This window comes from Mytilus edulis, chromosome 2, assembly GCF_963676685.1.
Source record: "Mytilus edulis chromosome 2, xbMytEdul2.2, whole genome shotgun sequence".
Taxonomy (NCBI): domain Eukaryota; kingdom Metazoa; phylum Mollusca; class Bivalvia; order Mytilida; family Mytilidae; genus Mytilus; species Mytilus edulis.
This window is the reverse complement of record NC_092345.1, coordinates 3,461,246-3,476,763: the sequence shown is the minus strand read 5'-3', so window position 1 is coordinate 3,476,763 and position 15,518 is coordinate 3,461,246. Positions and strand designations below refer to the sequence as shown.

General features: G+C 30.8%; 1 protein-coding gene across 8 annotated transcripts in view; it reads left to right on the top strand.

Annotated features, from left to right (window-relative positions):
- Positions 1-15,518, top strand: part of LOC139510077 (potassium channel subfamily T member 2-like) — a 93,501-nt gene that overhangs the window by 52,145 nt on the left and 25,838 nt on the right. For all 8 annotated transcript variants that reach the window (XM_071296321.1, XM_071296322.1, XM_071296323.1 and 5 more), the window contains 5 exons: positions 2,905-2,997; positions 5,193-5,301; positions 11,499-11,573; positions 13,055-13,138; positions 14,443-14,537. In XM_071296321.1, the coding sequence (XP_071152422.1) occupies positions 2,905-2,997; positions 5,193-5,301; positions 11,499-11,573; positions 13,055-13,138; positions 14,443-14,537 (456 nt within the window). The remainder of the gene's footprint in view (positions 1-2,904; positions 2,998-5,192; positions 5,302-11,498; positions 11,574-13,054; positions 13,139-14,442; positions 14,538-15,518) is intronic.

Below are 15,518 nucleotides of genomic sequence, written 5' to 3'. Positions count from 1 at the left end.
AACGTCTACATGTCCATCAGCTATGGTTTGACTGATATAGACCTAATTTCAGGGATAAGAGATCAAAGTTAAAGTTATGTGATTAGGTCTGTTTCTCAGATATCATAAGCAGTAGGTCGTTTTATGTGGTTTAATGAATAATTGTAAGGGGTACATGTCAGTCTAGCATGTTTCATCTGTTCTTGACCTCTCTTTCATGGTCCATAGGTCAAGGTTAAGTTTTTGTGTTTTGGTCTATTTTTCAATTATAATAAGCAATCATGTTAACTTTATTTGGTTTACTTAATGATTGTCATGTGTGCATGTCTGTTTGACAGATATCATCTGACCTTGACCTCATTGTCATAGTCTATTGCAGTCAGTATTAAGTTTTTGTATTTTGGCCTGTGTTTTTCAATTATAATAAGCAACATATATATATAGATCAACTATATATGGTGTATGGAATAATTGTAAGGTGTAATTGTCTAACAGGATTTATCATGGATCTTTTAAAATGTTACGTTTATGTGATACTTGTTGTAAAACTATTATCTTTAAGACCTTCAACATAAAATCAATGGCCAGTTTAAAGCATGTGAGACATTTCAGGGTGCACACTCTTGTTTTTTTTTAATGAAAACATTTTTTTCTCTGTCAAATGATATATACTATTTTGGAATATCTGTAGAGGAATATGTCTGTTGTGCAATATTATGCAGACTGTGAAGCTAATTAGTAATTATCTATATGCATGTAATTATTTCACCATTATAACAAGAAAAAATAAGGAAAAACCACCTAAGTACTGAATGATAGTGCACTCCAATCATCAGTTTGTCTGGTAGTAATTAACTATGTTTCCCGTATTAATTAAGACAAGTTATTCAAATTACAGAATAGAAAGTTGATAGTAATTAGGTATTGGTGTTTTTGTAAGATTTCTGTGTTAATATCTTAATTTACCAGGAAAATTGAAACTCAAGTGTCATCTGTTCATTGTAGAACATGTTTGTACATTTGAACAGCTGATTAGAACATTATATACTTACTGAAATATCATATTTATACAGAAATTTGAATTATAAAATATTGCACTTAATGTATTTTACAATGTTCTTAAATCCTAATCATCATGTATCATGATATATTTTGTATTTCGTTTTTTTACTTCTTCTATTCAGTATTAGTGAGGCTCCATTTATGTAGCCTGTCTTTGTCTAATTTGAAGGAATGTAATATGGCTTGCTAATGGTGGATGTATTTTTATGGCTTAACAATTACCCTTTCTGGAATCCCGTTTCTGAAGAAGTCATTTAACTGCCTTTCTATTTTGGTGTTTGCAAACCATTTTCAAAGTGAAATTTTTATTGGTCCTTTAATAACAGGAAATCAGACATCTAAGTCATTCAGTTAAGGCTGCAAAGAGACATTTAGTCCATTTTTACAAAAATGGTCAGCTGGCTTTGCCATGTAGATGGTTTTGTCTGATTGTTTACATTCATATAGATATCTGATGTAAAGTGTACCTTTTCTTTAATCTTTTCCTTTTGTTGCCATCATCTGCCTGTCAGTTCCATCATAGATGTAATACCGTTATATACATCTAGGATTCCATATTCAGCTGTGTACACCAGATGTAACAAAGATAACTTTTGTCTGTTAAGTTTGTCTTTACTTTATGTCCAGATATGACATAATCATTTATTACATGACATTGTGTTTAGAAGTATGAAAAGCTTAAAACTCTAATGGAGTATTTGATAAAACATTTTTTTTCTTTTTTAAAAATTGTTCAACAGCTGACAGTCATATCTCATGATGCAGTTGATTTCATTTGACTAGTCTCATGATAGCCTTAATAATTCTATCACACAACTAATGGTCACATTAAAAAAAAAAGTTGAAAGAAAACTTTGACTGAAAAATATTTCATAAATTTTCTGGTATCATCTGCATTCTGTTTTAAGCTTGATCAGCAAAAAAAAAGCATACTAATACAACTTCGTGAATTTATTATATTTTCAATAAATTGAGAAGGGAAATGGGGAATGAGTCAAAAAGACAACAACCAACCAGACAAAAAAGCAGAAAACAGCCTAAGGCCACCAATGGGTCTTCAACAGAGAAAATTCATAGAAATCCTGAAGATCCAAAGTTAAACATTGTGTTATTTTATTTATTATATACTTAGTAGTAAATACAGATAAATTGTATGTGTAATACAATCATTGGCAAGCGTGCTGTATCAGCCACCATATCGATATCAGCACGGTTGCAAAGGCTTTATCACACCCCTTATCTGTACGACGTCATGTCAAACCTATAATCTGTATGACGTCATTTCAAACCTCCTTATCTGTATGAAGTCATTTCAAACCTCCTTATCTGTATGACGTCATTTCAAACCTCCTTATCTGTATGACGTCATTTCAAACCTCCTTATCTGTATGACGTCATGTCACATAAAAAAATCTACGTGAAGTATATGTATATAATAAAGTGTATATGATATGGTTTTTTAATATCACAGCCGTATCAACCCTCAACCAATATAATCCCTCGAGCAGAGCTCTTGGGATTATATTGGTGTCTCGGGTTGATACGGTGTGTGATATTGAAAAAGCCATATGATATTCTCTATTTAACTCACAAAAAAAACTTCACAACTTGTGACTCAGAGCATTAATATGTAAAAAATGAGATAATTGGATCCTATTACAAATGTCATGCAATGGATATGTTGTTAATACAAATTAGGCTATTTTTTTTATACATTGCATGACATAGCCTAATCTAATAAGTGTTTAATCATTGGAAGATGTAAATACCTCATAGGGCATATATATTTGCACAACAAGTGATTTTGATTTATATGTTTAAACAATGTAGAAATGAAATACATGAAGTTTTTTTTTATTGCAGTAATGACAATGAATCAGCTAGTGCTAATGTCTCTTCACCATGTCATCGACTTATAGACCCTTCTGAATTCAGACACAATCCTGTTATTAACTGGTAAGTCAAGGTCATCTCAAATATATAATTTGTTACACAGTCCTGACATTAACTAATAAATACCATTCAACATTGTTTGGAATTTTTTCCATGGTGGTCCTCACTATTATCTCTATTGCAAAATAACCAAAATTGTGTCAATCCTTTGCAAAATTTGGCGGTCAAAACATTTGGACATCTACTTTTTGAGAACACTGATTTAAGAGACTATAATATTACATTTCAAGACTTTTTTTAAGTCCTTGTGATGTCAAATTAAATTTAATTTACTGAATAATATTGCTTTTCAATGGTTTTTGATTCGCTTGACGGAGTCAAAAAGCGAGACATTGGTATGCTGTTTCCGGCGACGGCGGTGTCAACAGTGTATTAGTTTGTGATTAGGTCTAGTTTATGGTTAACTACTAGTGGTAAGTCAAAGATATTTGGTATGCAGTTGTATAAGTATTGGCACATCTCATTACCATGGAGATTATTTGACCCCACCCCCTCAGTTATGGTCTATTGACTTTGAAACTTTTGCTTAGTTTTCATGTATTAGTTTGTGATAAGGTCAGTTTATGGGGAACCACTAGTGGTAAAGTAATGATAATTGGTATCCAGTTGTATAAGCATAAGCATATCTCATTTCCATGGAGATTATTTTGCCCCACCCCTCAGTCATGGTCTATTGACTTTGAAAATTTTACTTAGTTTTCATGCATTAGTTTGTGATTAGGTCAGTTTATGGGAAACCACTAGTCTCGGTTTAATGATAATTGGTATGCAGTTGTATAAGCATTGGCAAACCTAATTTCCATGGAGATTATTTGGCCACGCCCCCTCAGTCATGGTCTATTGACTTTGAAACTTTTGCTTAGTTTTCATGTATTAGTTTGTGATAAGGTCAATTTATGGGGAACCAGTAGTGGTAGGTCATTGATACTTGGTATGCAGTTGCATTAATATTGGCACATCTCATTACCATGGAAATTTGTTTACCCTCCTCAGTTATGGTTTATTGACTTTGAAATTTTGCTTAGTTTACATGTATTAGTTTGTGTTTAGTTTTATTTAAAGAGAACTACTTATGATAAGTCAATGATATTTGGTATGCTGTTGTATTAGCATTGGCACATCTCATTTCCATGGAGATTGTTTAGCTATGTACCTTCAGTCATAGATCATTGACTTTGAATATTTGCTAAACTTACATTTTAAAGTGTTGCTATTTTTTATTTCAACATTTGCATTATCGAAATTACAAAAAAGCGAGACATATCTCTGTGATAACAGTTTATTTTATACTTTGTATGGTTGGTTTGCAGTCTTATTGGTTTATAACCGACATCTTAATACTATAAGATATGTATTTCAAATTTGTTCACTTTGTATTTAGTTCAAACATGAATCACATATACAATATGATGTGTCGTGGACTGATGTTCAAATAGTATCAGCCTGAAAGAGACAGTCCAAGTTATTAACACATGATAAAAGTTTTAATATTGATTTTGTATGATATATTACTGACATGTAATTAATCTTTCTATGGCATCAATGTAAACATTTCCTTCACAAACAAATGACAGAGACAAGATTGAGACTACAGTCATTTCATCCATTTAATACCAACAGATTGTGCAGATACCAATTATGGTATAGAGAATATATATGTTTTATTTTGTGATATAGGATTGATTAGTTTCCAACTTATAGAGTTAATACTGAACATATGAATAGAAGAAGATATTGGATCAATGTCAATTTCTGAATGACACAATTTAACCAAAAAACTGTCACCTTAAGGGGTCATATGTTCTTCAATTATTGACAAGCATCATGATAGACATTAGAAAGCATTGATATATTTGTCCTCTACCAAATATCCTTATTTTATTCAAGTTTAAACCATTAACTATATTTCCAGAAAAAACTAGCTTGTGTAGCCCAAAAACCCTGCTGCCCTAGCTTCTTACCTTAAGGTAAGCTATTATATCAGGAACCTTCTTTTTTTTGGCGAAATGTTTAACCTAAACACAAATTGTGCTAAAACAAGTTGGATTTTGCCATTTGATGTTCACTAAATATTTTTGGGGCTTTTGTAGTGTTTTTAGTCAAGGTCTCATAAACATATACCACATATCTTCTTTCATTCATACACAATTTGGTACCTACTGTATGCACCTTTATTTTGTATACTTTCTTTACAACAGGAATCACATACTTTTTGTAAACAGAGACGATGTATTGTGGGCTGTTCAAGTTAGTGTTGCATGTATCAGTCTGGCAGAGACAATCCTTGTTCAATATCTCAGCTATAAGGTATGTTCATGTTTAAGTCTGGATGAGACAATATCTCAAGATTTTTCTACACTGTGGCATAGATGGCCTGAGATTTGGCACAAATTTAAAACAAAATTGATTTGTCATGCTCTTTAACTTTGTAATTGAATAGCCCTTTTAACTGTGTTGGAGTATTAAATATAAACCTTGTTTTTGTGATGAGTTTTTCCAAGCTAATAGTCAGTCGCAAGTATCAGTATGGCAGAAATGTTCATTATCTTAACTAACAATGGATTATATGTCATTTTGTAAAAGAAATTCAAATAGTTTTCTTGATATTTTGAATAAAGGTGGCTATAGTTATCAACCCTTAGATAGATACATCATTCAGCCATACAGAGCTATAGTTATCAGCCCTTAGATAGATACATCATTTAGCCATACAGAGACAACCCATTTTGCTTTGTGTGGCTCATCTGTAAGGTCATACTGTTATTTCCAATTCAGGTTTGAACAGTGTTGAAATAATTCCCGACATCAACTTGTGATTTATAAGTAGGTTTCAGTTCGTACGACAGAAACAGATAATGCTGTCTCTTTTCTACCTAGACTATACCTAATGAAAAAAAATGTTGCACTTTATGTTAAAACAGTGTTTTTGTATTCTAATAGCATTAATGTAGATTTTCAAATAGGATTGAATTACATTTACTCAAGATCATGAAGGTAATGGATGAAGGTTGTTCCAGTAAAATATGTTTTGTCCACTGAAATCATTACAGTTTTTTCAGGGGTTAAAAATTTTTGTTACAGCTAACTAGCCCAGGACTTATTGGCAGCAGGATTTTACTAGCCCTGTTGGAAGAACTGCTAGTCCATCAAAACTGACCTGCTAGCTCTAGTATGCCTTAAAACTCAAGAGTTTGATGCATAATACAAAGTGGGTGTCCTTTGTTTTGAAGGAGACATTATACACTGTATTTAATAATTTTTGTTGATCTGTTATTTATTCTTTTGGTGCCTACCCTAACTTAGTTGTTCCCACATTCAAAGCAGACTTTTTATTGGCGTGCTTGGGGCAACTAACGGCAATATTCACAGAGCATTGTCTGTTTTTTCATCAGCAACAACCTTGCCAGGGGAATCATTGTGTCCCAGTTCTGCCAACTTTTCAGGAAGTGAATGCGTGATTTTAAGATCAAAGAGAACAAACAATAGATCAAAGGAAAATGCCGCCAAATAAGCATGAACATGTGCGAGTCTCGCACTAAAGACTTGACAGTCCTGCTGTCCTGGACACTATTATTTTTTTTCCGCGGCTTTTCCCTGTCGTATTTAGCATTTTTGGGGGATGAATTGTCAGCCTCGTTACTTCCTTCATCTACAGTTTTTCGTTTTGAAACTGACAAAGTTCCTGCGGTTCCCGTACTAAAGTATTAAGAAATATTTTGTTGCATGGTTTCGTGCCCAAGAGCTGTGCAACAAGACAGGTCAATACCAATCAATACATCATACCCCCAAATAATCTCGTCACGATAAGCAATGTACAATACCCCAAGCCATGGTATGAGAAATCGATATTTAAAGTACGATAATTGCAATCAACACATGATACCAGGCCACCCAGACATGCCAGAGTTATTTGTTGTATTTTTAAATATGTACAACAGGACCTGTACAAACCAGTTCAAATTCTTGGAATCCCGGATGACTTAATTGAATCGAAATGGCTAACATAGAATAGTGATGAAGGGATTTTTCACGTTCTATTTTGGCGGACGTCGAGAATTTTTTGTTACTAGTCCGTCGGGCATATCGGATTACACATTTTATTTGCCCGAGGTATAAATGATCTAGTCCCGGGCGTCGGGCTAGTGGATTTTTTAACCCCTGTTTTTTCTACACAATTTTCATCAATGTTTCAGCTGTTTACTGTTTTCTCAATGATTTGATATCTTAAGCCATTGTTTATTTGGCAGATTGAATTGCTGTTGATCTGTCAAATATGAGTGATTGTAATATCTTGTGACAGCTTAAAACTTAATTATGGTTTCAGTAGTACATATAACCTAATACGACACAGAACATTGTTTTTGCTCAAACACAATTTATTATTTAATCACAGTAAAGCAGGGAAAATACCATCAAAAGTTTGACTTGCATTTGTACTGTTAAAGTTTACGAATATTAAGTGTACAGGTACCAATGGAGTACTGTAATCAATGTAATAACTTAAGACATCTAGAATGCAGCTTCATTCTTGTACAAAAAATAGATGTCTGTTCAAAATGTCACACTCTAAATCACTTTATAATATATAATAGCAGGAAAGTAAACTAAGCAAAACAAAACAAATATCTGACTCCAAATAGAGAAAAAATATTAAGATACAGGTTTGACATACAACTATAACCTACCAGGTTCCTGACTAGGGTTCAGTAACATGATATCTATATTTCTTGTGCATTCTTTATGTATCATTTTTTTCCTTGGCTAAAATTTACAGTCAAATTCACAATTGACATTGCAATAATTAAAAAATGTTCGATTAATACAATATAATAAAAAAATATGACATTACTTACCTTAAATGGCTGTTTCAATGAGATTTTATTCAAAATTTGAATTGTACAAGTAATGAAATAATAATGGTTTGAACATTTTTAGGACATAATGTTTTCTATTTCTATTTTACCTTTTACCTTTTATGTCTGATTTGTTCACACATCGTTGTAAATATAATGTAATTTAATGCGACTGTCATACAAGTGAGAGTTTTAGCCCTATAAAACCATGGTTCAATCCACTATTTTCTACATTTGAAAATGCCTGTATCAAGTCAGAAATATGACAGTTAATGTTGTCCATTTGTTTGATGTGTTTTATCATTTGATTTTGCCATTTGATTAGGGACTTTCCGTTATGAATTTTCCTCGGAGTTCAGTTTTTTTTTAAATTACTTTTAGTTTTTTGATAAAAAAAGTTTCACTGAATTTTATTTTATTAAATTTATGCATGTTTACAAACTATAATGTACAATTCCATAAATATAGCAATAACAGTACAGTGTGGGTCTCATTGGGGTCTAAGCGTGACGCGGGATTGCAGATTTTTTGTAAGCGTGAAAGTCAAATTATTGTGCCGTGAATACAGGTGAAGTCTAGCGGGACACTTGAAATTACAAAAAAATGAGAATTGCATACGTACATAGTGTAAGCGGGATACAGGAATCTGACAAAACAGTAATTGGGATCCGGGGTCAGAACCCCCCAATGAGACCCCCTACAGTAGTGAAAGGGTTGTCGCCTCAATTGGGATTTTATGGTCACAGATATCCTTCTTACAGGGTTCAGTTTGTGTTTCCAGTACGACTGCATTTAAGTCTATCAAATCATCAATTGACGGCTCCAATGATTCAACTTCAGTACTGTTATATGTTTAGTATATGAAGACTTTTTGAGTATTTACATGAATTTAGTAAGTGTTATAAACTGTAACAAACTGTATTTTTGAATGCAACAAAGAATATTTGATAAGAGAGATTTCCATTTACATGAGTTATTGAAAATTGGGTTGATTTTAGCGACAAATGATTCTTTCATTGAATGAAATATTGAAAAATGAAAGTCATCATTAGGCCATTGACTGCTAGAAATGATTCCGTTGTGTAAATAAGGGATTGATGAAATCATTGCCAGAGTAAACAGACAAAACCAGTAACTTCCTATAACATCAAACCTGTGCGTAGAAACACCAAACATGGAGTTATGTAAATATTGATAAAATATAAATGGGAAACTGATTTTCAATATAACCGACTTTAAGCATGGAATCAGTATTAGTTTTTAAAACAAACTTGATTGAGAATGGTATAATTGATTAAAAGAACAATCAGTTGATTTTTCAAGTTAATGATTCTGTATAATCTAAATACGGAAGCTTGATTTGTTTGAATAAGTTTTTATAGATTAAAACACACATGAATATAATCAGGCCATTAGCACAGATATGTATCATACAATTTATTGTCAAGCCCGTTTTGTTCCATTTGATAACAGGCAGATTTATCAATAAAAATAAAAAAACAATGAAGAAAGCATATTTAGTTGTATTGATCCAAATACATGTTACAACCAAATCCATACATATTATACAATTTAGTAACTAATTTGATGGTTGTTAAGTCAATTTTGTTTTGATTTCAAACAAGCATCTTTCATTACTATATATAGAGTTGGCAATATATCCAAGGATTTGTTATTATTAGGTTATTTATCAATAAATGTAAAACCAATAAACTTCCTTGGTTCTGGTTTGGTTTTTTTTTATTTTCAGGAAAAATAAACTGTAATAAAAACACATTACATAGTATTTTGATTTAAAATTATAAAATGGAAAAAATAAAACTTCTTACTTTTAAGACCTGTTGGACATTTGGGATTTTGTTGACAAAAAATATGTTCCAAAAAATTGTACAATTCTTTCTGCTCTGTCCTCTGTTTTAATCATTAATCTGTCACAAATCAAGTTAAATTTTTAGATTTTGGTAGTTTACCATAAATTTGTGGTGACATCAGCCTTAGTATAAACTTTAAACACATGTTTATTATATGCACTTTTAGAAATATATGCCAAATATATTAAGCAACATAGTAAGCAATAACTGTTATTGGTTTCTTATGTTTCATTAAGGTGGTACCCAACACTTTCACTAAAATTAATTTGGCTCGTTTAATTTTCATAAAATTTTGTCAAAGTAATACTTTGACCTTTAAACAAAAATAAAAAAATTTCAAAAACTTTGATCTAACTGTTTTGTCAGAAAATTACACTGGTTATATAGCAGTTTGACTAACACCAATTTTGATCATTGAGAAGCTTAATATTCCTTTAACAACACAACGTAATTAAAACGTTAAGCTGACTTTACAGAGTTATCTCCCTTTAGTGTTAGGTACCACCTTAAGCCAGTCAATATAGTCTGGAAACAGAAACCAATTCTACATGCAATGTTCTTGTTTGATAATAGAAGATTTCTCTGATAGCACATTTAACATTACTGCTAGTAACTAATCTTTTAGTAGGATTAAATATTGTAACAATTCTTGGTTTTCCACAGCAAATTTGAATTCCCATGAATTACATGTTTTGTTTATGTTATTTTAAAATGAACCAAAAAACAAATGAAAATTTACATCTTTGATTCTATTATTCTTAATTAGGAACCCATGAAATAATTATTCTTTATTTTGAACAACATGAACAGGTTTTATAGAATTTGAATTTGTTGGTGTATGAATAATTTGTAATTTCTCTTTTAATATGATGTATGATGGTATTACGTAACAATAAGGAGTGTACTACTGCTACATATCCTTTGGAAATTAAAAGTTCATTAGCAGCTAGATTTTATGTAATAGTTTTCAAATTCACATTGGTTTCTGTTAAAAGTTCAAATTCAAAATTGATTTTCAGAACATCAATCTTTTTCATCTAGTTCTATCTTTATGAATTAGTAAGTGATTTCAGAAAACTGTACTCAGTCATGAAGGTAAAAATGCCCATTACCATCAAATGTCAAATGTCCATTTTCTGCAGCCGTTAGCATCAAATTGGTTAAAATTTTACAGTGATTTGTCAAAATATCCTTTATTGTGATTTGTCAAAAGTGTCAAATAATTATTGTTACCATAATTTTTTGGGAAAAAATTAGTGTGATTCAACAAAAAAAATTGTTATCCTTTAAAAGAAAGTGTTAAATACATTATATGTTCATGCACCAAAAATTACCTTTAATGTCATTTGGCAAGAATTTTTACTGATATTTGTTAAACCGGCATTACAACTTCTGGACATTAGCTGAATTTTAAGTGCGATCCTTTACAAGATCTTCACTGATAATACAGTTCTATTTCTTGCCATTCTCCCGACAACTTTGTTATTCTTATAGACACTAATTCCTTGTGGTTTCTGAAAGAAATTTTTTGCCATGACAAATATCCAATATCCTTGGTATAAGTATTAACTGACCACAAATTGCAAATGAAATTTTATTTCCAATATTAAGAAAAGCGCTACCATTTTGGTGTTTACCTTCAATTAATTGTCATCTTGATAAGTCATTATTTAATTCTTCCGCAGCTAGAACATGTATGATATTAAGTTTATATATTGAACATTCTTCTGATCTAACATGGTTGTATGTAGTTATATATTTTTTATATTTTTCTTTTAAGGGTAATATTCTTCAGCAGATCATATCAGTGGAGTTTATTCTGGAGTTGATAAACACTGTTCCATTCTTTGTCACAGTAAGTGGACATCTTCATATTGATGATAGTTTTATCTTTATTATAAATTGTTTTGTTTTTTATCTCTTAACGAATTGTTGCGGAACATTAAGAATTGATTGGATGACGGATCGACAAATAGATTAGCATTCACCTGGCCATGACAATCTCTCCTAAGGTTTAAAAAGCAGGAAGACAGTATTTGTGTTTTTTAATTATAAAAGACATAAAAATATTCTTAAGAGGCCAATGACAATACCGTTCAATTAAGAACTGTTTTGTTTGAAATAATGACAAAAAACTGCAATACTCTTCCATTGTTTTGTATAATATTACTTTGTGTTATGTGTATACACCTAAGCTCTCATGAGTAATTTTGTTCCAATGAGTAGGCGCCTCATAAAAAATTTATAACCTATTATACGATGCTCCTTGTGGATAGTTAGTTATAGACTAATGTCAACCTTTTATACTTTCACAAAGATGATCTCTCACAATGAAATTTAATCTTGCCAGGTTTTTTTTTATAAAGATATATTGTCATATTTTTTTAATTACAAAATTCTACTCAGCTTCAAAATTAATCCATTGATGGATAAATTAATCTGTTAAAGTGATATGTTTAATAGATCTCTTGGGCAGTTTATATATCATATAAAACATTTTTGACATTTTCATTTGCAACTAAAAAGTTTGTAGGAAATTAAGACTACTGACTAGTTAACATCCTTAAGAGGAAACTGCTTCCAACTTTGATTTCTTTTATGTTATCTTGTAAGAATTATTGTTGATGTAGGTTGGCCTGGTTTCAATATTGTTAGCTGGTTACAGCAGACAAATATAGATCTGTATTACATGTACTAGCTATATAGTTTTAGCAAGTTATATGCATAGAAACTAGATGAGCAAATCAGGCTTTAGCTCAATACTTTAAACTTAAAGAGATCCCATACAAAATTGTCAGCAGTATCTTGTCAGACATAAATGAACATTAATGCAAACATGAAAATTTTATTGAGGGTTACTTTGCTTAATACTCAATTACATAGAATTTAATATCTTTGGGAAAAGTTTGCATATTGAAATTGCAAAAATATCCCGGTTTACAGTAGTGATATTAGCAGAAAATACAACATTTAGTTTGAAGCTTTGTCCTTAATGGCATATGAAAGCATAAATATGTCAATTTTGGTGCCAACTAACTCAATAACCTATAATAAAGATCACTGTGGCGTTATAGATTAGAACTATGATTGTCTAATGCTCAGTGACTAATTATTGAAGCTAAGGTTTACTGACATTTGGAATATTGTAAAGAACATGGATGGTTAGACAAAAAACAAGGCAGAATTGATAAGGAATGCATGTCTATTGATGAAAAATTAAAAAAAACACAAACATTTCATTATCTTCAGATGGAAAGAAGATTATAGTTATTGCATTGCCAAAGAATATGTTTTTTCGTAGTAGTTCAATAATTGGTTGTTTACATTTTCTTTTAGATGGTATCACCAGAACTCAGAAATCTGTTTATTCCAGTGTTTTTCAACTGTTGGCTTGCCAAATCAGCTTTACAGAATATGTTTGTATGTATTTATCTGTTTGTCAAATTAGTTTTACAGAATAGATTTGTATGTATTTATCTGTTTTGTCAAATCAGTTTTACAGAATACGTTTGTATGTATTTATCTGTTTTGTCAAATCAGTTTTACAGAATACGTTTGTATGTATTTATCTGTTTTGTCAAATCAGTTTTACAGAATACGTTTGTATGTATTTATCTGTTTTGTCAAATCAGTTTTACAGAATACGTTTGTATGTATTTATCTGTTTTGTCAAATCAGTTTTACAGAATACGTTTGTATGTATTTATCTGTTTTGTCAAATCAGTTTTACAGAATACGTTTGTATGTATTTATCTGTTTTGTCAAATCAGTTTTACAGAATACGTTTGTATGTATTTATCTGTATTGTCAAATCAGTTTTGCAGAATATGTTTGTATGTATTTATCTGTTTGTCAAATCAGTTTTACAGAATACGTTTGTATGTATTTATCTGTTTTGTCAAATCAGTTTTACAGAATACGTTTGTATGTATTTATCTGTTTTGTCAAATCAGTTTTACAGAATACGTTTGTATGTATTTATCTGTTTTGTCAAATCAGTTTTACAGAATACGTTTGTATGTATTTATCTGTTTTGTCAAATCAGTTTTACAGAATACGTTTGTATGTATTTATCTGTATTGTCAAATCAGCTTTACAGAATACGTATGTATGTATTTATCTGATGTCAAATCAGTTTTGCAGAATATGTTTGTATGTATTTATAAATCTGTTTTGCCAAATCAGCTTTACAGAAAATGTTTGTATGTATTTATCTGTTTTGTCAAGCTATAGATAAGACCACATAATGTACCAGTAATCACTATAGTTAAGTATTGGAGAATTCCCACATGTCAGCATTTCCATTTACAATGTTAACTTTTGATTAAAAAAAAAGAGTTACTTAATGACCAGAAATTTAATGTCTGATTTAAGATAATGGTAATGTAATACATTTAAAAACATTGGATAATTAAATAAATCCTTGTTTAGTAGTCCCGGCAGGAATGTCAGAATATTCTTTAAGATTCCAGTAATGCAATATATTTATAGACTTTAGATGAATAAATAAATTCTTGCTTAGCTCCACGCTGGTGTGGCAGAAAGAATCTTGCAAGTAGTTTCCAAAGACTTCATAGCGTTCCAGTGAAGAACATTCTGAGCCTATATTTCTGGTCAAAAGGACACTTTGCTATGTTTGCATTTTGTACATACTTTTGCATGCTGGGAAAAGGAATCTGTTATCTTTGAATTCCAAAACAAAATAAATTCACTTTTTTTTCCAGAATGATTTACATAGAGTGATGATGAAAGCACACTCGGCTCTTGCTCAACAGTTAATGATATTATGTGCTACAATTCTGTGCCTTGTTTTCACTAGGTAAATATAAACAACAGTCAAGAAATATAAATTACATTTTAGAAGTTTCTGATCTAAACACTGATAATCAATCAGTATTATTTCATGTAAATATTAATAAATAATTACATTAGATGTATTTTTCATTATAATACTTTATTCTGATTGGCTAACTGCACATCACATGTTATTCTGTAAGCAGTTGCATTGCTCAATACAACTTTTCATTCATGATAACACGTGGTCCAACGATAAAGTGCACAGGTGAATTTAATAAAAAAATATATAAAATTCGTGTTTTCATTATCATAGCTAAAAAATGTAATTATAAGTATTGAATGCTTCTTTTTGTAACTTTATAGGGTTGTAAAAGCGTTGACCGTGCGCACATTTTTACAATGAAACGCTTTCGCGCTTCATACAAAATGTGCTTCGGTCAACGCTTTTACACCCCAATAAATTTACAAAAAGAAGCATTCAATTCTTAAAAGGATGTGGGTAGATTTCGATGAAACAGTAACCCAAATGATACAAATTACCTAAAGATACCTAGAGAGCACTTATATAAAGTCTTAAAAAAAAAAGTTTTCTTTACCATATAGAAATCTCAAAACTATCATAAGTTCAAAGGCAAATTCAGCATTTTTAGCACTAGATTTGATAATATGATATGTGAACTGGATGTCCAAACCAATGATTGAAAAATAATCGTTTTCAAGGGTAATTCACAGGTGTGACCTGACAGATGACAAATATTCTTACACAAACGCATACTTTACACAGCATAATATGGTAGTCTTTTTAAAAAGATCATTCCTAATGAAAATCCATATTATCATTGTTCAGTAATTTCGTTTCAACACTGTGGTTTGCTCCTTATAAATACATACAATAAGTTGTAATGGTTTCTTTGAAAATGATACAAGTTGAGAATTTGTTCATTTTTTTTTGTGTCAATAAAAGCTGTAATTCAAAAGCATCTATATGTAAAACACAAATGCA